The 22,723-nt window shown below is 39.5% G+C and overlaps 1 protein-coding gene across 2 annotated transcripts in view; it reads right to left on the reverse strand.

Annotated features, from left to right (window-relative positions):
* CNOT6L (CCR4-NOT transcription complex subunit 6 like) overlaps window positions 1–18,252 on the reverse strand; it is a 115,826-nt gene extending 97,574 nt beyond the window's left edge. Inside the window, exon 1 of one of the 2 annotated variants that reach the window (XM_024993211.2) lies at window positions 18,168–18,252. Coding sequence is in view for 1 of the 2 variants with exons in the window: in NM_001191523.2 (NP_001178452.1) it covers window positions 17,793–17,797 (5 nt within the window). In the remaining variant the exon portion in view is untranslated. Of the gene's footprint in view, window positions 1–17,792; window positions 17,933–18,167 lie in introns of those variants that run through there. The other variant, NM_001191523.2, reaches the window with a different exon arrangement.
* Between the last annotated feature and the right edge of the window lie 4,471 nt (window positions 18,253–22,723).

A 22,723-nucleotide genomic window follows, 5' to 3' on the forward strand; every position in this document is an offset into this window, starting at 1 on the left:
TAATAGCTTTTCTATTTCTTTGGGGGAAATAATTTAATTAAATCTTGAATACTAAGTTTTCTTGACTAACATCAAAGTCTGAGAGTAATCATAATCGCTGTCCCATACTTTTCGACCTGAACAAAATGTGAACAGCCAAGCTGATTCATTGGAAAAGACCCTGATGCTGGAAAAGACTGAGGGCAAGAGGAAAGGAGGCGACAGAGGACAAGATGGTTGGATGGCATCATCAATTCAATGGACATGAGTTTAAGCAAACTCCAGGAGACAGTGAAGGACAGGGAAGCCTGGAGTGCAGCAGCTCATTGGGTCACAAGAGTTGGACAAGATTTATCAACTGAAAAACAGCAACCTGCCTTAGATACACATAGCCAAATATACATAGAGAGGTGTTAAAAAGTCTCACTTATCTGAGAACCAGAGTTTAGAATTTGGAAAAGCTGTATCTAAATCTACAAATCTCCATTTAAAACAGTGAAATAAAACTGAAAAACCTTAGTAACCAAACTCCAGGATCAGACTCAATAAAAGGCACAAAGAAAAGCTCCATCCAGGAAAGAGTTCCAAGGTGCCAGCATCTTAATTATGAAAGAATTTAAAAGGCAAGGCCAATGCAGACTTACACTGATCCAAACGAGATAGCATTAAACAATGCAGCTAATCCACTTTTTGACAGAAATAAATGCCTAAGGAGAGTACCCACTCCACTCATACAAAAGACTGCCAAGAAGGTGGCGCTTTGTGCTGAGAGGAAAAGATTTGAACGGGAGGGGTGTCAGCTTTAAAACAGTTCCTAAAATAGTTGCTTAAAAGGATAAAGAATAGGAGAACTTACAAAGGCTTTGAGTCACGCTTGGTTCCAGGAAAAGGATACTCTGGCTGTATGTGAAAGCAAAACCCAGCCATTGTAAAACACAGATACCCAGATTTTGTCAGCAAAACAAAGAGTATTGTCCATTATTTCCCACAAAGGCAGCGGAGCCTTTAACTTGGAGTCCTGTTTTTCCCTGACAGGTAGATACTCTCCAAAAGCAACAAAGTAAACTAAATATGAAACTCTTCTAAATTTCAACCCTATAGTCAAAATGCCAAATTCACAAATGCATCAAAGGTCACAGAGGAACAAATTTCCTGTTTTGTTACTTAAACTCATTACCTTCCTCCTGAGCTAACCAATACAGAATTTCCTCCTTCTTGTTTTGAGGCTGACAAAATGAGCAAGGTATAAGAACAACAGACAGTTACCCAGGATCAAGGAATAAAATTTGGTATCATTTTCTAAAACCCAGTTGCACATAATCCATGTCTTTTATTTCTTCCTATGATGAACGCCAAGAGTTTTATTAACAAATTTTTAAAACTCTGAGGTTGTTTTAAAAAAGACTAAAACAAAATTCAATGCTTTAAAAACACATCAAAAATCCATTATATCTTTAATTACTAGAACTGTGTTCCTTGGCCCAAAAACCTTATCGTCTAGGAAAGATGAGGAAAAGGTAAACAATGATTACCACATTGTAAACATTTACATCTTTCCCATCTCTTTCTAAAATGTACTTAAAGTTGCTTGCCACAAAGAATATTTAACTATTTACAAAAAACTGTAGTTTAATAAAGAAATGTTTAAGTTCAACAATAAGCTACTAAGAAGAATAAAATTTGAATGGAGTAACAGTCTTCAGGGGTTGATGACTGTGAAATGTGCTACAAGCATTGTAATTTGTAACTAATAGCAGTAAAAATGACCTAAGTTTGTGTACAATTTATACACACAATATATGTTGTACTGGTAACCCTATCCTCTAACCAACATTCTACCAATGAGAGAAAAAGGAAGAATCACAACTATTCCTCAGAGATATACTAATGATAGATACATGCTGCATTTGTGAAAATCATCTTTCATGTGATCTATTTCTACTTCTTTGACTAAAGCATCTACTTCTGCTTCACTGACTATACTAGAGCCTTTGACTGTGTGGATCACAATAAACTGTGGAAAATTCTTAAAGAGATGGGAATACCAGACCAACTTACCCACCTCCTGAGAAATCTGTATACAGGCCAAGAAGCAACAGTCAGAACCAGACATGGAACAACTAACTGGTTCCAAATTGGAAAAGGAGTACGTCAAGGCTGTATATTGTCACCCTGCTTATTTAGCTTATATGTAGAGTATATCATGAGAAACGCTGGGCTGGATGAACCACAAGCTGGAATCAAGATTGCTGGGAGAAATACCAATAACCTCAGATATACAGATGACACCATCCTTATGGCAGAAAGCAAAGGAGAACTCAAGAGCCTCTTGATGGAAGAGAAAAAAGAGAGTGAAAAAGCTGACTTAAAACTCAACATTCAAAAAAACGAAGATAATGGCATCTGGTCCCATCACTTCATGGAAAATAGACAGGGAAACAATGGAAACAGCGAGAGACTTTATTTTGGGGGGCTCCAAAATCACTGCAGATGGTGACTGCAGCCATGAAACTAAAAGACACTTGGCTCCTTGGAAGAAAAGCCATGACAAATCTAGACAGCATATTAAAAAGCAGAGACATTACTTCGCCAACAAAGGTCTGTACAGTCAAAGCTATGGTTTTTCCAGTAGTCATGTATGGGTGTGAGAGTTGGATCATAAATAAAGTTGAAATGGAAGAACTGATGCTTTTGAATTGTGGTGTTGGAAAAGACTCTTGAAAGAGTCCCTTGAACAGCAAGGCGATCAAACCAGTCAATCCTAAAGGAAATCAGTCTTGAATATTCATTGGAAGGACTGATGCTGAAAGTGATGCTCCAATAGTTTGGCCATCTGATATGAAGGACTCATTTGAAAAGACCCTGATGCTGGGAAAGACTGAAGGCAGGAGGAGAAGCGGATGAAAAGGATGAGATGGTTGGATGGCATCACCAACTCAATGGACATGGGTTTGAGCAAGCTCTGGGAGTTGGCGATGAACAGGGAAGCCTGGTGTGCTGAAGTCCATGGGGTTGCAGAGAGTCGGACATGACTGAGTACATTGTATGGCTTTATTTAGTCCTCATCCTATTAAAATATGTCTGTCTCTCTTACCACTCTAATAAAAAAGTATTCTTATTAAACATATATGAACTCAAATTACTAAACTGATTTTCAATCCCTTTTTCAGTCAATATTCATTCTGCGTGGTTCTCTGGTTTTAAAAACTGAGGACCATTCTCTTCCTGAAACTTTCCCATCTTATCTTCAGAATTAGATTTTAAGTAGGCTGAAGGAAGATAAGAGTTTATAAATGTGAGAGAAGAAAACATGTATCGAAAGCCCAGTATATGTCCAGATACTGTGCTAAATGATTTGCATGCATTATACATTTAATTTTTCTGAAATTATAAACTACTTGTTAATTGCCATTTTACCAATGAGAAAGCTGAAATACAGATAAGTTGTGAAATATCCAACATCTCACAGCTAGTGAGTGATTGGACTGGAATTTAAACATGGCTAAATCCAACTGCAAAATCTAAACTGCTTCTACTAAACCATGACAAGTTTTAGACATTTCTAGAAGAAAATGAAGAATAATAATCTTGTAATTTTGGAGTAAAAAGACTTCAAAGCAAGGTAAAGACTAAAGAAAAACAATGACAAATTAAACATCAATGTCCATAAGACAAAGAGCAAAGTCATAAACTCAAGAGCAAAGCGGAGCAAAAGGTCTCTAATATTTTTTATGGGCAATGAGGTAATGTTTCTAAAATACAAACAGCTTTTACAAATCGATGAGAGAAAAATGTGAACCTCTCAAAGGAAAAATTAGGGTTAAAGGTCATGATCATGCAAATCACAAAAGAAGAAATACGATGACCAAAAAAAGTGAAAAAAATGTAACTCCACTAATCATCAGTTGAAGACTTTTTTAATCATGTGACTTTATTATCAAAATGGCAAAGATTAATATCAAAGTGTGGGGAAATAGACACAACTGGTAGGAGCATAAAAGTGCAACCTGATAAGATATCAAAATTTTGAATGTGAAATCATTTTAATCTAGCAAGTCCACTTTTAGAAATTTACCCTTTAAAACAGTAGACAAAGGTGTTTGTTTATAACTGCAGAAAATAAGGAAATCAATTAATTGCCAATCAATAGGGGACTGAATTATACAGCACATCAATAAAATTGACTACAATCCAGTCATTAAAAAGCATAACCAACACAATATTGTAAAGCAATTATCTTTCAATTAAAAATAAATTAAAAAAAATTTTTTTACTTAAAAAAATGATACATGGAAATATAAAACGATGCAGCTGCTGTGGAAAAGTCTGTCAGTTCCTCAAAAAGTTAAACCCAGAAATACAGATGATCCAGTAATTCCACTCCTAGGGATATACTCAAGAAAAGAAAATTTATGTCAAAAAAAAACAAAAACCTTTACATGAATATTTATAGGAGAATTATTTTTAACAGCCAAAAAACTGGCACCAACCCAAATATTTATCAGCTGGGAACAGGTAAAATATTGTCTATCCAACTCTTTGTGACTGCATGGACTGTAGCCCATCGGGCTCCTCTGTCCATGGAATTCTCCAGGCAAGAAAACTGGAGTGGCTAGCCATTCCCTTCTCCAGGAGATCCTCCCGACCCAAGGATCAAACTCCTGAATTCCAGGTAGATTCATTACCGTCTGAGCTACCAGGGAAGCCCATATCCATACAATGGCATAAAAAGGAATGAAGTTGTGTTTCTTGCTTCAACATGGCATCATCTCGAAAACACTATGCTAAGTTAAAAAAGCCAGACACAAAAGGTCACACATTATATGATTCCATTTACATTAAATGCCCTGAAAAGGTAAATTTACAGAGACAGAAAGTACATTGGTAGTTGCCAGCAAATTAATGAATGGGAAAATCTGAACTGCTAATAGATATGAGATTCCTTTGAGGGTGATGGAAATGTTCTGAAATTAATAGTGGTGGTTCACAACACAGTGAAAACACTAAAACCACTGAAGTGTACACTTGAAAATGGTGAATTTTGTGTTTGTGACATATACCTCAATTTTTTTAAGCTATACATTTTTAATGCATATCTGATAGAAAAATTGTCAATAATATAATGTTAAATCAAAAAGCAAGTTTTAATAACAGTATCAGTTCAATTCAGTTGCTCAGTCGTGTCTGACTCTTTGCGACCCCATGAACTGCAGCACACCAGGCCTTCCTGTCCATCACCAACTGCCAGAATCCACCCAAACCCATGTCCATCGAGTCAGTGATGCCATCCAGCCATCTCATCCTCTGTCGTCCCCTTCACCTCCTGCCCCCAATCCCTCCCAGCATCAGGGTCTTTTCAAATGAGTCAACTCTTCACATCAGGTGGCCAAAGTACTGGAGTTTCAGCTTTAGCATCAGTCCTTCCAATGAACACCCAGGATTGATCTCCTTTAGGATGGACTGGTTGGATCTCCTTGCAGTCCAAGGGACTCTCAAGAGTCTTCTCCAACACCACAGCTCAAAAGCATCAATTCTTCAGTGCTCAGCTTCCTTTATAGTCCAACTCTCACATCCATACATGACCACTGGAAAAACCATAGCCTTGACCAGACAGACCTTTGTTGACAAAGTAATGTCTCTGCTTTTGAATATGCTGTCTAGGTTGGTCATAACTTTCCTTCCAAGGAGTAAGCATCTTTTAATTTATTATGAAAGTGAAAAAGGAGAGTGAAAAGCTGGCTTAAAACTCAACATTCAAAAACGAAGATCATGCCATCCAGTACCATCATTTCATGGCAAACAGATGGGGAAACAATGGAAACATGACCGACTTTATTTTCTTGGGCTCCAAAATCACTGCAGGTGGTGACTGCAGCATGAAATTAAGACACTTGCTCCTTGGAAGAAAAAGCTATGAAGAACCTAGACAGCATATTAAGAAGCAGAGACGTTACTTTGCCAACAAAGGTCTCTATAGTCAAAGCAATGGTTTTTCCAATAGTCATGTATGGATGTGAGAGCTGGATCATAATGCTTTTGAACTGCGATGTTTGAGAAGACTCTTGATAGTCCCTTAGACTGCAAGATCAAACCAGTCAATCCTAAAGGAAATTAAGCCTGAATTTTCATTGGAAGGTTTGATGCTGAAGCTGAAGCTCCAATAGCTGGGCCACCTGACGTGAAGAACTGACTCATTAGAAAAGATTCTGATGCTGGGAAAGACTGAAGGCAGGAAGAGAAGGGGATGACATCAGCGACTCAACGAACATGAGATTGAGCAAGCTCCAGGAGATGGTTAAGGACAGGGAGGCCTGGCGTGTGCAGTCCAGGGGGTCTCAAAGAGTCAGACATGACTGACTGACTGAACAACAACAAAGTTTATTATGTTAATATGGTTATATAAGGTCATATTACCCAGAAATAGATAATGTGTATCTATTCCTATACATATTATACTAACAGTCTTGATTTCCATGAGACAGGATAACCAGAAAATTATGCTCTTTAGCATCTTTTTTTTTTACACAAAGAGTACATGATTATTTACAAAAGTAAACATGAAAAAATATTACCATCTGCAAAGAAAAAGAATAATATGACAAAAATAAATACAGCAAATTGAAACCAGGAGACAACAGCAAAGATTATTGACCTGGGATCCATAAATCTCAGAGAATGTAAATTTGTAAAAGAAAAAAAATTTTATCCCTAGGTTCACTAACCTCTAATTAAAGTTTAGTACCTCTTTCAGCCAGACCTAGACAATCTACCATAGTAATGCTAGCAGTACCCAGGATTTTTATCACTAATACAAGTTGTATTTTCATATAACGTTAGTTGTTACGTATACCTCAAAATATCATCTACATATGTATCACTACTTTAAAATTATGGTAGTTATTAGACTCACTACTAGATCTTATTTTTTAACTGCATTGATAAAGGGGCACATACATTAATATATCATATTTATTTTTATGTATTTCAATATAACACATTCCTTTTTAATCTTATTTCATTCAGTTAAAATCATTATTCTAAAAAGGCTCCACAGTCTCCTCCAGACTGCCAAAGAGTCCATACAACCAAACATCCACTCATATCCAAGCTCAACACCCACACATTAGACAGAGGAAGGGAAAACCAATCATAGCGTATTCTAATTACTCAGGCATAAAGTAAGCAGGGCCTAAATTCAGACAAAAATAAATAAATTCCAATTTTAATCAGTTTGTCTAATACAAAATTCAAAATTTTCTTCCCCAAATCATATCCTCCTCCAGATTTTTCAGTTACCTCTGACTTCTTCCTTCATTTTCAATCACTGATGTCACTTAAAAGCTTTCTTTTCTATCCCAATTGACACAGATCTCTCTCCTGACGTATCACTTCGTATTTTAATTCTTTAAAAAAGAGCCTCCCTTTTCTCATTCTGATCTTAACTGATTCTGCATACCTCAACCAGATTAATCTTCTTAAATAATTATTTTCAAACTGCCCCAATCTCTCCATATCACTCAACGCTCCCAATGTCTTTAATAGTATTGATAATGACATGATTCTAGAGCCATATCTGCAATAACTATTAATAGTTATCAAAACAATTCTACAGCCATGTCCTATATCATTCAAACAATATCATGACATAAAATTCACATATTAATAAGAGAAATCTAATTTATAAATGTAAAAAGCCACCTGGTGCTCTACAGTTAAACCTAGGTTCAAACTGAAATTCCTCATTCAAACCCCTCCATAATAATCACGCTCCAGTTTGCCTTATCACCTCCCTTGTTTGCACTGAAATTCCAGAATTTAACCAGATATTAACTCAATGTCCTCTTCCTCCTGGAATCTGGATGCATGACTTTCTGCTACTACATATTTGCTGATATAACTTCTATGATTTGCAATGACATTTGATTCATTCATTCATTCAATAAACAGTTACTAGGCCCCTAAAATATACTAAACACTTAGTACATAGTAGGGATTAAGCTCCTACTTTGTAACAAATACTTAAATCTCAGTCTAGGAGACTCCTTTTGGCTTCCCAGGTGGCGCCAGTGGTAAAGAACCTGCCTGCAGATGTGAGAGACACTGGTTCAATCCCTGGGTTAGGAAGATCTCCTAGAGGAAGGAATGAAAACCCACTCCAGTATTCTTGTCTGGAGGATCCTATGGACAAAAGAGCCTGGTGGGCTACAGTCCATAGGGTTGCAAAGAGTCGGATATGACTGAAGTGACTTAGCACACAGACTTCCTTGGTGGTCCACTGGCTAAGACTCCATGTTCATAATGCTGGAGCCTGGGGTTCAACCCCTGGTCAGGGAACTGGATCCCAAATGCCGCAATTAAAGATCTTACATGCCACAGCTAAGACCTGGTGCAGTCAAATAAATATTCTTTAAAAATCTGTCTAATGAGAAAGCAGAGACATAAACCATGTAAATACAAGACGGTATAGTAAATGTCACAAAAGAGGGATGCACAGATGCTAGGGGAGCACAGAGAAAGAGCATAAAGCAAAGACTAGAAGGGGGAGGCAAGGTTTCCTGGAGTTGGAGCACCTAACGTGAATTATTAAAGAAGTCCGTGAGATCATAAAGTATAAGGTATTGTAAGCACATATAAAGCACAAACCAGACTACGTAAAAGTCACTCATTTTGGCTAGGCTCGAGAATATGTTTGAAGAGAGAGGAGTAATAAACAATAAAACTGGAAAGGTACAAGGGGACAAAATCATAATGAGCCTCACATATAATGCTATGAAAGCTCCATTTTATTCCAAAAGCAGTAAGTAGCAGCAGGATATGCTGGAAAGCAGACAAGTTGAGGAATTCCCATGACCTAAATCTGAATTCGACCTCTTGTGTCATTTATTTGCTATGTGACTTTCATCAAATTTGCCTCTCTAAGCTTCAGTTTCCTCAAATACAAAATAGAAATTGATAATATCAATTTTGCCAAGATTCTAAAGAGAAGTTAATTCATGTAAAAAATCTCCTAGCACAGGAGTCAATAAACTATGGCTTGGCCTGCCAGCAATGAATGGTTTTACATTTTTAAAGGATTGTTTATTTAACAAAAAAGAAAGAAACCAAAGAAGAATACAAAACAGAGATCTTGCGACCCACAGAGCCACAATGTTTACCTTATGGCCTTTCACATACAAATTTTGCCAACTCCTAGCCTTAGCACAAAATAGACAACCAAAAAATAGTAACATTATTAAGAATTTTAAATACTGAATAAATCTTTAAAGGATTTCTCTGGTGATAACACATACAAAGAAACAGAAGTTAAAACAGCATAATGGATGTGGGAAACAGGCAAGAATGCTGCAGTAATCCATTAACTTTTCCTTTCTTTCCTTCTAACTATACAGGTGAGATCAACTTCTATCTCCTGTCTATATCCCTATAGGCTACACACCCATATGTACTCTGGTATATGATACAGCACTTAATGTTCTTTGTTACTTAGCATACTTGCCTTCACTAGCTAACTACTTATTCAGGCTTACATCCACTCTAAGTGAAAGTGGTATCAAGAGTAAATATTTTGGAGTCAAACAGATCTTGTTTTAAATACTGTGTTTTTCAATGTTTAAGGTTTGTTATTTAACTTGTATGGCTCCCTAACAACAAGAAACAGTCACAGCTATCACATAAGAGTTTTCTAGTTTTGCTTTGCTTTTTTACTTCTGATGTGCCACACTGTTCTAAGCACTTTATGACTATTTCATTTAACCCTCACAACAACCCTGTAAGATAAGGACTATCAATTACTATCTCCCTATGACAGATGAGGAAACTAAAGCATGGAGAAGTTAAATAATTTTCCCAAGAACTAGAAAAGTAAAGGATCAAAGGCTCACATTCTTAAGCAGCAAGAGAATGAGAATCAGACTGTCTCATTCATAGGAATTTTATGTATACTAATTTAGATTACATATTTAAAAGTGAAGGGGATGGCTTTCACAGTCCTTAGAATTCAGTAGTCCAATAAACACAAGTTCCACTTTCTAGTATGAAAGACTATATTCTGAACGTATTCCCCAGAATCCTCAATGTAACAGTACGTAGCCAGTAGGAGCTTAATAAATATTTATTAATAGGTTAGATATACTTTGGTGATTCACATTCTCATTATTTCAAGGTTATCATTCTGTACATAATCACAATATATTATTTCAGAAATTTGTATGTCAATTTTGCAGGAGACTACACTACACAGGAATCTACAGCACAACATATGCTGTCAGTTTTTTTGGTTTTACTTAAATATAAACATTATGATCAGAAAGCAATGGATATATATGTAAAGATCCCAACAAAGTCTTCGTATAGAAAGAAATTAAGGTTGGTGTATCCTAAATTTATTCTATTCTCTTAGCAGTATTTGTAACTGGTATTATATAACTTATCTATTTTATTCACAGGGAATTTAAGTAATTTAGGAAAACAAAAAAAGATTCTAAGCTGTGTAAGATTACAGAGAGAGGTTCAAGATGAATATTAAGAAAGATAAAGTGTTGTAACTTTTATTTTGTATCACCAATCTGGGTCACCAATTTCTACTGTTAATAAATGAAAACAATCTAAAAGCCCCGATTACCAGATATCCATTTAGTATGAAATATTGAGCCTCACAGCAAAGTGAACTACTTATTCTTCAAAAAATTAGAAATAAAATTTTAGCTATAGAGAGATTTTAAGGTGACTTAAAAGATTAATGAAAATAATCCTGGTACAAAAGAGAATACAAAACAAAAATTCTGTTACTACTTATCAGTTTTTGCCTTGAGACCCAAAGTTACTTGATTTCTGAGGCTTACAACATGAAGGACAGAAATTTAAAAAAAACCCCAAAAACATTTAATCAGAATGTAGCTGCATGGAAACAATTAAAATTTCAAAAAGTAAATGAAGAATAATCACTACATCAAGTGAAATATAACCTTACCTTGGAGCACAAAACTTCCTTTAAAAATCTATTAAATTTCATAGAAAACTATGCAGAAAACTTACAGAGGCAAAACAATTGATTCTGAAATGTTTTGGAGAAAAAGTCAGGTGACAGCCAGGTTCAAAGTAAACATAGAATTCTTAATTAAACATACACTTGATACCACAAAGATTTGTTCCCTTTTTTCAATTATTTTGTTGTTGTTCAGTCACTAAGTCATGTCCAACTCTTTGCAACCCCATGGACTGCAGCACACCAGGCCTCCCTGTCCTTCACCATCTCCCATGGTTCGCGCAAACTCATGTCCATTGAGTCAGTAATGCCTTCCAACCATCTCATCCTCTGTTGCCCCCTTCTCCTGCCCTCAATCTTTTCCAGCATCAGGGTCTTTTCCAATGAGTCAGCTCTTCGCATCAGGTGGCCAAAGTATTGAAGCTTCATCAGTCCTTCCAAAGAATACTCAAGGTTCTATGTTTAGTAATTCATTGATGATTTAGTTTCTCCCTGCTTCCTGTGTCCCCCTCCAATCTAGCCATCAAACTAACTTTAAAAATTCTCCACACTGTTTTTAATAAATGTTTTCAAAAGAAGCAATATTCTCCACTGATCAAGAAATATGAGTTATTCAAAAAATCTTCACTAAAGGATTAAAGACCCTCCAAATGTGTATACGGATTAATAGGAAGACAATTAAAGAGCATGAAAGGGATAGGGAAGAGAGAAAAGAAGGGAGAGGGAAAAAGAAGGGGGAAAAAGCTTAGCCCCTCTTTCCCAAACAAGTTAAGCATCATTATCTGCCACTTATTACAGGTCTTAGCATCTTCATTTTTTTTTTCACTTATTTCATATTTCCCTCAAAACTCAACCTCTACACCCCTTCATAATAAAAACACTCAACAAACTAAAACAGAAGGAAACTTCCTCAATCTGATAAACAGCATCTACGAAAACCCCACAGCCAGTATCATAGTTAACAGTGGAAGAAAGAATGCTTTCCTCCCAAGACCAGAAACAAGACAAGAGTATCTGCTCTTGACACTTCTTTTCAACAAAGGACTGAAGGGTTTAGCCAGGGCAGATAAGCAAGAAAACAAAATAAAATGCATTCAGACTGGAAAAGAAGTAAAACTTATTTACAGGTGACATGATCCTTGGTATACAGAAAACCAGAGGGAATCCATTTAAAAAACAACTATTAGAACTAATAATCAAGTTCAGCAAGGCTGCAAAATACAAGATCAACACACAATAGTCAATTGTATTTTTATATATTTGCAGTGAGCAGCCCAAAAATGAAATAAAGAATTCTTTTTACAACAGCATCTAAAAGAATAAAATATTTAGGAATAATACAACAAATGAAGCCTAAAACTTAAACTCTGAAAACTACAGAACACTGTCAAAACAAATTAAAGATCTAAATAAATGGAAAGATTTTTCATAAAGCATTTTCATAAACAGGAAGACTTATTTAAAATTGTCAAGATGGCAATGTTTCCCAAATCGAGCTACAAACTTACACAATTCCTATCAAAATGCTAGCTGGCTTCTTTGCAGAAATTGATAAGCTAATCCTAAAATTTATATGGAAATACAAGTAGGTCAGTGTTTGCCTAGAATTAAGGACACGGGGAAATGAAAGATAACTCAAAGAATACAGGATTTATATTTCAGGTGACTACAATGTTCTATAAATTTTGGGATGGCTGCACAAATGTGAATATACTAAACACTACTGAGTTATATATTTTAAATGGGCTACTTCTATAAGTGAATTATATCTCAAAAAAAGCTGTTAACCAAAAAAATCCTCAACTTTGAATAGTCCCTGGCCCACCCACCAATCCATTTTGTTACTCTCTCTCAGAATGCCTGTAAAGAGTTTATATTGTAGTAACTCCCACTTGTTCACTTATTGTATTGAAATAACTAAATTATATGCCTTACTTCACTTATTCATAAGCTATAAGCTTCACAACAGTCTCTTCTATTTCTTTCTTTTTAGAACCAAGTACAATAATGGGCGGGCTTCCCTTGTGGCTCAGTGGTAAAGAACCGGCCTGCCAATGCAGGAGACGTGGGTTCGATCCCTGGGAAGAGAAGATCCCCCTGGCAGCTTGCATCAGTATTCTTGCCTAGGAAATCCCGTGGACAGAGGAGTCTGGCAGGCTACAGGCCATGGGATTGCAAAAGAGTCAGATACAACTTAGTGACTAAACAACAACATAATAATGGGTACAGAATAGGCCCTCAAATAGGGTTTCTAATTTTCAAAATGCAAAACATTAGAAATTACTTAGCATATAGAAGTTAGTCAGACTTACTCTAAAATCTTCCTTTTGGGGAATAGAGAAATACACAAAACTCCCCAGATTCCTAATCAAATTCTTCAGAATAAAGATAAATAAAAGTGCACCTAGAGCAAGTTTTCACATTAGAACAATCCTAGATAATAAAAGAATAAACTGCAATTCAATTAAAATTACAGTTGTCCAGAAATAAAGTTAAAGGTTCAGTATTAGTGCAGGTGGTCAAAGAAAGTTGTAGTATTTTCATCATGAAACATGAGCACAAGTTAATAATTAAGTCTTTGTTGTTTACTTGATTTTATTGCTCTTTCTGGGTTAAGGCTCACAAAATATTAATTACAATGACTTTAGAATTACAAAAACAGCAACAGAAAACATTAAAAAACAGTAAGGTCCATCTAAATGATATTCCTTTAAAATAATAATGATAATAATGCTCTATCCCAACAGAAAAAGAAAATTCAAAGGATATGTTTCCCACGAAACTATACTTCAGAAACTGAAATTCAAAGTTAACAGCTTTCAAAGTACAAACAGAAATAACTCAAACAGTCAGAACCCAGTAGACCACAACGGCAATCAACAACTGGAGAGTACAGGAGAGACCCACTAAAGGTTATAAAATCCAGTTGTAAAGTTCTTTGTAAAATCTGTATCTTTAAATAGCTCCTGACATTTACTTGTCATTCAAACCCACCTTAGAAGAGAGGTCCATCTCTCCTCCTCCTCCTGTGGCTCTTACCCCTTCCCTTCTCTTCCCACTGCTCCCCAACCTCTTCACACAACTTTACTTTTTGAAGAAGGAAAGCAATTTTAAGTATTATAATTCACCTTTTAGACATAATTTCACAAATATATGCTACCATCTGAAATAACTTCATGAAATGCCCCAAGCTGTTCACCACCCAGGGACAACAATCCCATTCCCCTTTCATTCAAATAAGGCTCTGTGACAAATTATTACCAATGAAATGTGGGCAGATGTTTGTCTTTGGGGGTTCTTAAATGTCCTGTAGGTTACAGGCAGGGCTCCAAGGCTCCAGGGAACAGTGGAGACATAAGATGTAAGGCATCTATGTCCCTCAATTACCACATGGAGAAAAGCCACAAGCCTGCTAACAAGGAGCACCTGCACTAGTCTGTTAATGTGAGCAAAATACAAACTTACATGTGTTAAGCCACTGAAATTTTGGAATGTATTTATTACCCTAATTAGCATTACCCAAAGTAAAATATGCATGAATCTTAAATATTTCAATTCTCCCTAATTAAAAACATTTATAAGGGCTATTTTGGAAAGATTATGTAAAAGCCCATTTAAGTAACATTAAATTTTAAAACCTAAACAGTTTTCCACCTTAATTTTCTTGCAAACTACTTTAAATGATAGCAAGAGTCCCACTGTAAATAATAAAGTTCACTGTTCACTTAATATATTATTTCATTAACATTTATTTTCACGATTATAATAGAAAAATGTCTTCCTCAATTCTCCCAATTAAAAAATTACAAATTATTTTCTTATAGTAATATTCATGTCTAATAATAATTCAAAATGTCTAATAAAAACTATCAAATTTTGCCTGAGTTAAGGGCAAAATTCATTTCCATTTTATTGTTTTTAAAGATTAAAAATTATTCCTAATTTTAAATAATTTTTCCTTTAAATATAACCATATGACAGATAATTCTGTCCACTGTAAATGCACACACACCCATAACATATACACTTTAACAAAACCATGACATTTTCCATTCTAATAAAGTTCTCTCCCCTATCCTTCACAAACATACTTCACAAATGTGTTAAAATTTTAATGCTTTACTTGGGTTTTTTCAAGCTTAACATTGCTGATATAAATAACAATGATACAAGGCCTAAGGAAACCTGGTGTTAGTAAACAGAGGTATTACAAATTTAAACTAATGAAACTCCTCCCACATCATCTTCACCCTGCCTTCCACAAATAAGAAGAAAACTATTTAACCTCTCTGTTGCCTTTACCTTTCCATATCGCTATTTTTTCCCACCACAGTACAATTAAAATTAAATGAACAACACATTTACCACTCCTCACAGAATTTTTAAAAATGGAAAATTACTGAAAGCTGATTTTTGATAGAAGATTTTTGAAATTACTGATAGAAAATTTTTGCTTCCATTCAGGAAAATATTCCAAAAGCTTTTGGTTTTGAACTGAAACAATTGCATAGGAATTGTGTGGCACTTATATTCATAAATAAACTCTAGGCCCTTGATCCTTTTTCACACTTGATTGTGTCTTAATATATATGTGCTGTATATAGCTTAAGATTTTGTTACAGGACTACATAGCAAGAACTCAAAAAAAAGAGTAAACGAAACTGAAAGATGCCCTATTCAAAAATATGAAAACAAATTAGGTATGACCAGATAGTCTCTATAAATTAGGACACTAGGCTATTTTACTGACAGTCTTCGTTCTAAGAAAAAGACTTCTAAAATACAACATTTAACTTTGCTTTGATATATTCAATACATTAAGTATATCAAAGGTATATCTGAAATATTCTGAAATATCTGAAATATTCTATTGTCTTGATTTTTAACATACAGTGACATAATATTGCTCTCAGTAACCCAATGAGTATTTGTACTTACACGCATCTCAGTTCCCACAATCTGGGCTGTAGGAGAAAAAAAAAAAACAAAAACAAAAAACTAATATTTAACTAAGTACCTACTATGTCCCAAAGTTTTTGTTTTTTTTTTTTCAATTTATCCTCAGGACCTTACTATAAATGTCTTATCTCGTTGTTACTGATGAAGAAAACAGGCTTAAGAGACATTAGGTACCTTGCCTAAAGTGAAAGAACTAAGAGAAATGGCACAGACAGAGTTCTGAGGTCCTTAAAACAAGTCCTCTGCCCACTAAACTACGTGTGTTGTTTTTCCAGTAGTGGTCACAGAAAACAGCTCGCCACCCTTCGTCCTCTTCCCCTTGACACTTCCCCCCACGAACAGCAGGAAACATTTCTTTGTGAGACTAGGTTCAGAAAGGAGCAACCTCTGGACATGACACGGAGCGTGGCCGACAAGGATCGAATCTGTATAAAGATTTCATCCATTGAACTTTCAGCTAGATGAGCTAGCTAGATGAGCTAACTAGACGTAATTAGAGAGTGGGAAAGATAAAGTAAATAGCAAATAAGCATCCAACCACCACTGATACTTGGTTCTGAGATGCAGCGTACGCCTACTGGCAGCAGATCTACCTTTACAGCTGCGTTCTGCTTAAACTACTCTCAAAATAGCTTTCTAAGAGCACACGCTTAGAGCAGACAAAAGAGGAGGCTTGCTCTAGGTTTTGGAGACTGTGAGGGAAAACTTGTTTGTATTCAATAAGTGACTATCTTGATTGATAATTAAGGGAACTAGAGCCAGTAAGGCAGTATCCCCTGAAATACAGTCCTGAGCTTCCCCTGTGTACCCAACTCCCTCAACACAATGCATCTCTGAACAGCCTAAGCTCGAGAGTTGGCCGTGCTGAGGAGGATGACAGCTCCAGTAACTTCCTCTTCCTCACCGACCTCCTCAGCTCGGCGCGTACACGCCTTTCCCCCTAGGAGGCAGGATAAAACAATTTCAAACCCACAGACTCCATCCAATCCTTCCACCACCACAGGACAGGGAAGCCAGCTTCCATTTCTTCCCCCGCCCCTCTGAGAAAAATTTAATCTTAAAAAAAAAAAAAAAGCGTATTATCAACGGGAAAGTATTTGCAACGAAAAAAAGAAAAAAAGGAAATATGTACTTCGTCCCTCCACACACAGCCTTAAGGAAAGGATTAAAAGAAGAGACCTCGACACCGCGTCTTCGCGAGATTTACTGCTTAGATTCACTTTCCCTCGGGTCCCACCGCCGGCGAGGGGCAGAGCTCGCAGTTGGAACGCCAAAAGCTGCCTCCGCCGCTCCTCAGGAGACGCGGGGGCGGCTGAGGCGGCGGCGATCCGCGCGTCCCGCCTCCGACCCTCACCTGCCCAGGCCTGAGGCAGGGCCCCGCGCCCCGCGAGGCGTCCGGGGATGCCGGCGGGAGGCAGGGAGGCCGGCCGGCGGGCGGGCGGGAGCCGAGGAGGTTAGGCCTCGCTGCAGGCCGGCGCGCTTCCTGCCGCGGCCCCGGCAACGGCGGCGCGGCCCCGACCCGCGGCTCCCGGGCCCGGCTGCTGTGCGTGTGCCGCGCACACACTCACCCTCCCCGGTCCCCGCGGGGCAGCTCTCACCTGCGAGGCTCTCCGGAGCCTCGGCCACAAAGGGGGGAGGGACGCGCCACTCGGGGGTCCCGGACACTCTGAATCGGCCCCCAGAGTCCCGGGCCCTGGGCACGGACCACCCCCCAACACACACACACACCGGAACCTTCGCCGCCTCGGAAAGAGACGCGGGTCAGCCCCGCACCCGACACACACCCACTCGCTGAGTCCTCTGGCCGCCTCGCCGCCCGCCGGAGTCCCAACTCGCACGACACCCCCTCGCACATTCGGCCCTCTCCCACCTCATTTCCCCGGGAGTCGCGCTCCTCTGCCCAACGCTCTGGATACTACTCGAAGGCACGAAAACACTCTACCTCATTCTCTTCCTCCGGCCCAGAAGGAGCAACAGCAGCCATTTCCCCGCGGCAGGGGAAACACACACACAAACACGCGCGCGCGCGCGCGCACCCGGCCCCCACAGATGCTTCCCCTCCGGAGCCGCGGCCGCAGACGCAAACACAAACACCCACGGGCGGGCCTCGCTCCCGCCAGCCCGCCCCGAAGGGAAGCCGCGGCGGCGGCGACGGCCGGCCGGGCCCAGATCCCAGCTCGCGCGGGACGGGCGCGCAGAGCGCCCGGGCCTGGGGTCCCCCGAGGGCCTGCGACCCCCTCCTCACCTGCATTCAGCGCGCCGGGGTCCGGGCGGCGACGGCGGCGGCGGCGGCGGGGCGGCTGCTGCTGGTGCTGCGGCGGCGGGGGAGGCGGCGGCGGCGGTGGCGGTGGGGCTGAGGGCAGCAAAGACATGCAGGCAGCCCGCCGGGGGAAGAGGCACCGGCCGGAGGGGACGCGGGGCGGGCGGGCCGGGCCGGGCCGCCTGAGGAACCGCAAAGGCGGCGGCGAGGAGGGCGGCTGAGGGGAGCGAGAAGGAGACGGATGGGGGGCGGGGAGGGGACCAAGGGCCGCGCCGCCGGGCTTCGGGGACGGTGACCCCGGACGCGCAGGAGAGGCCCCGCGGCCGCGGCCGCCGACGCGAAGGCCCTTGCCCGAGGAAGCTGCGCCCTCGCAGCCGCTGGAGCCGCGGCTATTACTCCGAGAGCCGCGCAGAGCCTGGCCTTGGCCTTGGCCTCCTGGCGCTGGGGCTGTCGCCGCTGCGGGGGTTGCTGCTGCGCCTGCTGCTGCCGGGGCCGAGAGTGCTGCACCGAGACGCCAGCTTTCGGTGCCTCCGCTCTCGCTCACACACGTTCACACCCCCGAGAGTCGGGGGAGAGGCGTCCGCGGGATATCGGTATTGAGATTAATAACAAGGTGCGGAGAGTGCGAGAAGGAGGAGGGTTGATTGACGTGGAGGGGCTGGCGAGAGTCAGTCACTCCCCCGCGCGGAGGGGGGGGGGGTGAGGGGGGAGGAGGCGGAGCTTCAGCGCTGCGCCTTGGCCCCGCCCCCAGGGCGCCGCGTTTGGCCGTAGTGCGCGTGCGCGCGGGGCTGCTAGTTCTCTTGCCCATTTTCTCCTTTACCCTTGCTGTTTTCTTACTCGTTTCTCTTGGCGTGAGTGAAGAGCCGAGCCGGGGAGGCTGGTCGGTTATCAGAAAGACACAGCCGCAAAGCCACGGGGGGTGGCGGGAAGACACTAGCGATCCCGCCTCACCCAGTGTTCGCGCTGGGACTCGGCGCTGTTTACTGCGCGCTCGCCTGAGGCGGCCTGACCGCGAAGCCCAGCCAGCGCTGCTCAAGGTGGCGATTGGGATGCCAGGTGAGATGAAGGAAGTGACCGAAGAAAATGTTTCCTGGCATCTTCTGTGGTTTAACTTTTTTTTTTAACGTGTAACATCTGTAAGTTGCATTGTGAGAGGTGAATAAAAGAACCTGAGACGCTCTACGTTAACCCTGTCTTATTTATTTTCTGAGGCTCCCCTCTCACGGTAGAAATACATTTGCTTGGCCGTGCCAGCAACATAGTGAAAACGGCAAAGTGTAAACTAGAAATATGAATGTGTACTTGGCGTATATGGCCTTGACATTTTAAGTTTATGGGATTTAATTTTGTTTTTGTGGGTCAGCTTCAGCTTTTACCACGAGCAGTCAAAAAACACACCAGCTCTAGTGGCAAAATACTGCTCTTACAGAGTTTTGCATAATCTCTTTCCCAATGCATGCTCCGGGCTTGCGTACTTAACCAGTGTCAAGGGTATATTAGCAGTGTTCAGGATTCCCGCACCCACCCACCCACAGGGGCGGTGTTTAGCACACTAAACACGTGGTGTTGGTTGCAATTAATCTTAGGCCCTATATTGAATGTAAAATGTCTTCATCTCTTGGGGTAAAAGTTGCTGTAAAAATGCAAATCATCATTTAGCCACAACGGAGCAGTTATTGAAAGAGTCCACCAAAAGAAGAATTGCATTATTTTCAGCTTTGTCACCAGGAAGTGTGAGTAATTAGAGAAGCCCCTCAAGACGTAGAAGACCGCAGGCTACTTTGTTTTCCATCTGTGTTGTTTCCATTTGCCTGCCTAGCAACATCACCCCCAAACCAGCTTCTGTAATGGGTCTGAAATCGTAAAAGAAGTTCCACTCACTCCTAACGATCTTGATTCTAAGGCTTTGTAATGGACTAAGCCAAACAAGTCACTTCAGGAGCCCAGAATAGTAACCCGCCTCGGTGGCATCTTGCCACAGCATTTATCCTTGGCATAGAAACATTTGCCCCAAGGAGAAATACTACCAAATGGTGAAGAAAAGAGGAAAATAAACACCTGAAAAACATAAATCAGATGATGGGATATTCTCACAGATTTAAACTTTTTCAAATACCTGTAAATATATATTCAATAGATTCCTAGGTAGTCATTCATATACAGTAAACATCTCTGGAGGGTGTGTTATAGTCCAGATATTGTATTTCTCTTCAGATACAAACAAAAATAAACATATATGGTCCCTGTCCTTAAGTAGCTTACAGCCTTTGTAGGGGAAGCCAACCCATAAACAGGAAACAGAACACACCAGAAACGAAAGTGTGAAAGGTAACAAAAAATTAATAGTCACAATGAGGCCCAGGAGGATAAAGCTGATGGCACTAGCAGTTCCACTGGAGCCATGTGATACCTGCCAGTCTCACAGGGCGAACTGTCAGTGACTGGAGTGAGGAAGGAGGAGAGAACCTCTGTGGATGGGAAAGAAGCACTGATAAATGTTTGGGTTTGCTGGTCCTAAAGTTCAGATTTACATAGGCCATGTTCATTGTTGGCCTTTAAATTTAAATACTAAATGCATCACCTTCCACTGAGTAATTAGAATTGTGATAGAGTTAAGAATAGTGAATTTTATTATTAAAAAAGGGCAATTGAATGCAAGTTAAGCTTAAATAATCTCTAGTGTCAGGGCTGTTCTCTTTACACCATGGAAAATAGATTGGCTCGCCTTAAAAACAGGAAAGCCATGTTTTCATATATTAATGAGTATAACCATATTGTCCAAAAAATAGGTTGTTTTTCTCATTTGCAAGAAGATTGAAATTAAAGGAATAATAATTTTCAAATAGCTGGCCCTGTACAAAAGCTGAGAAATCTTAATTTTCACTGATATTTTTAAAATTCCCTCATAAGTCTCCAAAAGACATTCCAATAACAAAAGAGTAGTACCTAAGCCATTTTTAAAAGCAGTTTTATAGTAGTTCAAAGTTCACAAAAGAATAGTAACCTGATTTTGATAGCTTATTTCATGAGAATTTTCCATGTTTGACAGATGTTGCAATTTTTCAATGAAGATTTAAAAAAAGAAAGAGAACACAAGTCTATGAAAGAGAAAGTGTAGAAAAAAGTAGAGAGCAATTTTGAAAACTGAGTTTTTAGGGAACTGAAAGAGAAGGAGGTATATATTGAAAAAAAATTTTTTTAATAACAACACAATAAGAAAATATTTCTTTAAAGAAGTGACTTATCCAAGTAAAAACTTCTGGGTTAAGTAAGGCCTTTTTGACCAAAATGGTTTAATAGTAGACCTGTGTAGGGTACAACTTGTTGTGAAAACACTTATGTTTATTTGCATTATAACAGAATTGGTTCATTACTTCTCAAAAAAAAGCAAAAAAAACCCACAATGTTCTAGTGACCACCTGCATCTTTTCCAAATTAGCAATTAATATTTTATCTGAGTAAATCTGATCTCTCCATGTTTTTTCTGTTGGTAGCATGGGTAGCCAGATCTATAAAATCCCTTATAACTGTATACCTTTGTTTTCTGAAATTCTGTTGAGCAGCTTGCTCAAAAGGCAAAGACTTAAATTTTAACTTAAGAATGTTATTACTACTTTATAAAGAATCAAATATTATTTTATTGATATTAGTATACATTTCTATACTAATAGCTGTAAAACTTTTCAAGTATTACATTTAAATTATTTAGTAAACTATAATTAATAAAATAATTAAATGTAATTTACCTGATATTCATTAGTACAACATTTAAATAGGTATTAATCAAAGTGATCTTAAATTTTTAATTCCCAGACCTCCTGACAGGGCCTCCAAACTATATTCCAGTAACATATTCTATCTTTTATTGAACTATATTCCTATCCATCTTCCCATCTTTACTCATCTTATTCGTCTTCCTCTCTCCCCCTTTATCCCCATGTCTAATATTTTTTGAGATGCCATATACCATGGGTATGTTCATCTAAGAAAAAAATGGCTTCATTCATTGCCTGCACACCTCTTCCAGTCCATCAACTCTCTCTTTTCATCAACCTCCTATTTGTTCCTTTCTCTAGTATGATTATGGATGATGCGAAGGACCATTCCACTCTCTTGGTCAAAGATAAACATTTTCCACCATTTTTAATAATGTGCTTGCTGTATGATACGCTGTGTGCTCAGTCACTCAGTTGTGTCCAACTCTTTGCAACCCTTTGGACTGTAGCTCACCAGGATCCTCTTCCATGGGATTTTCAGGCAAGAATACTGGAGTGGGTTGCCATTTCCTCCTCCGGGGAATCTTCCTGACCCAGGGATCGAACCCACACCTCCTGTATCTCCTGCATTGCAGGCAGATTCTTTACCCGCTAAGCCATCAGGGAAGCCTCATATGATATGCTGCTACTGCTGCTGCTAAGTCGCTTCAGTTGTGTCCGACTCTGTGTGACCCCATAGACTAGTACTAGATAAAATAATGAAGTAGACCACATTCATTTTAACGTCCTCCCGCCTCTTCTCTCTATACTCCCAGGATGGAGTCT

Source organism: Bos taurus, chromosome 6 (genome assembly GCF_002263795.3).
Source record: "Bos taurus isolate L1 Dominette 01449 registration number 42190680 breed Hereford chromosome 6, ARS-UCD2.0, whole genome shotgun sequence".
NCBI classification, from domain to species: domain Eukaryota; kingdom Metazoa; phylum Chordata; class Mammalia; order Artiodactyla; family Bovidae; genus Bos; species Bos taurus.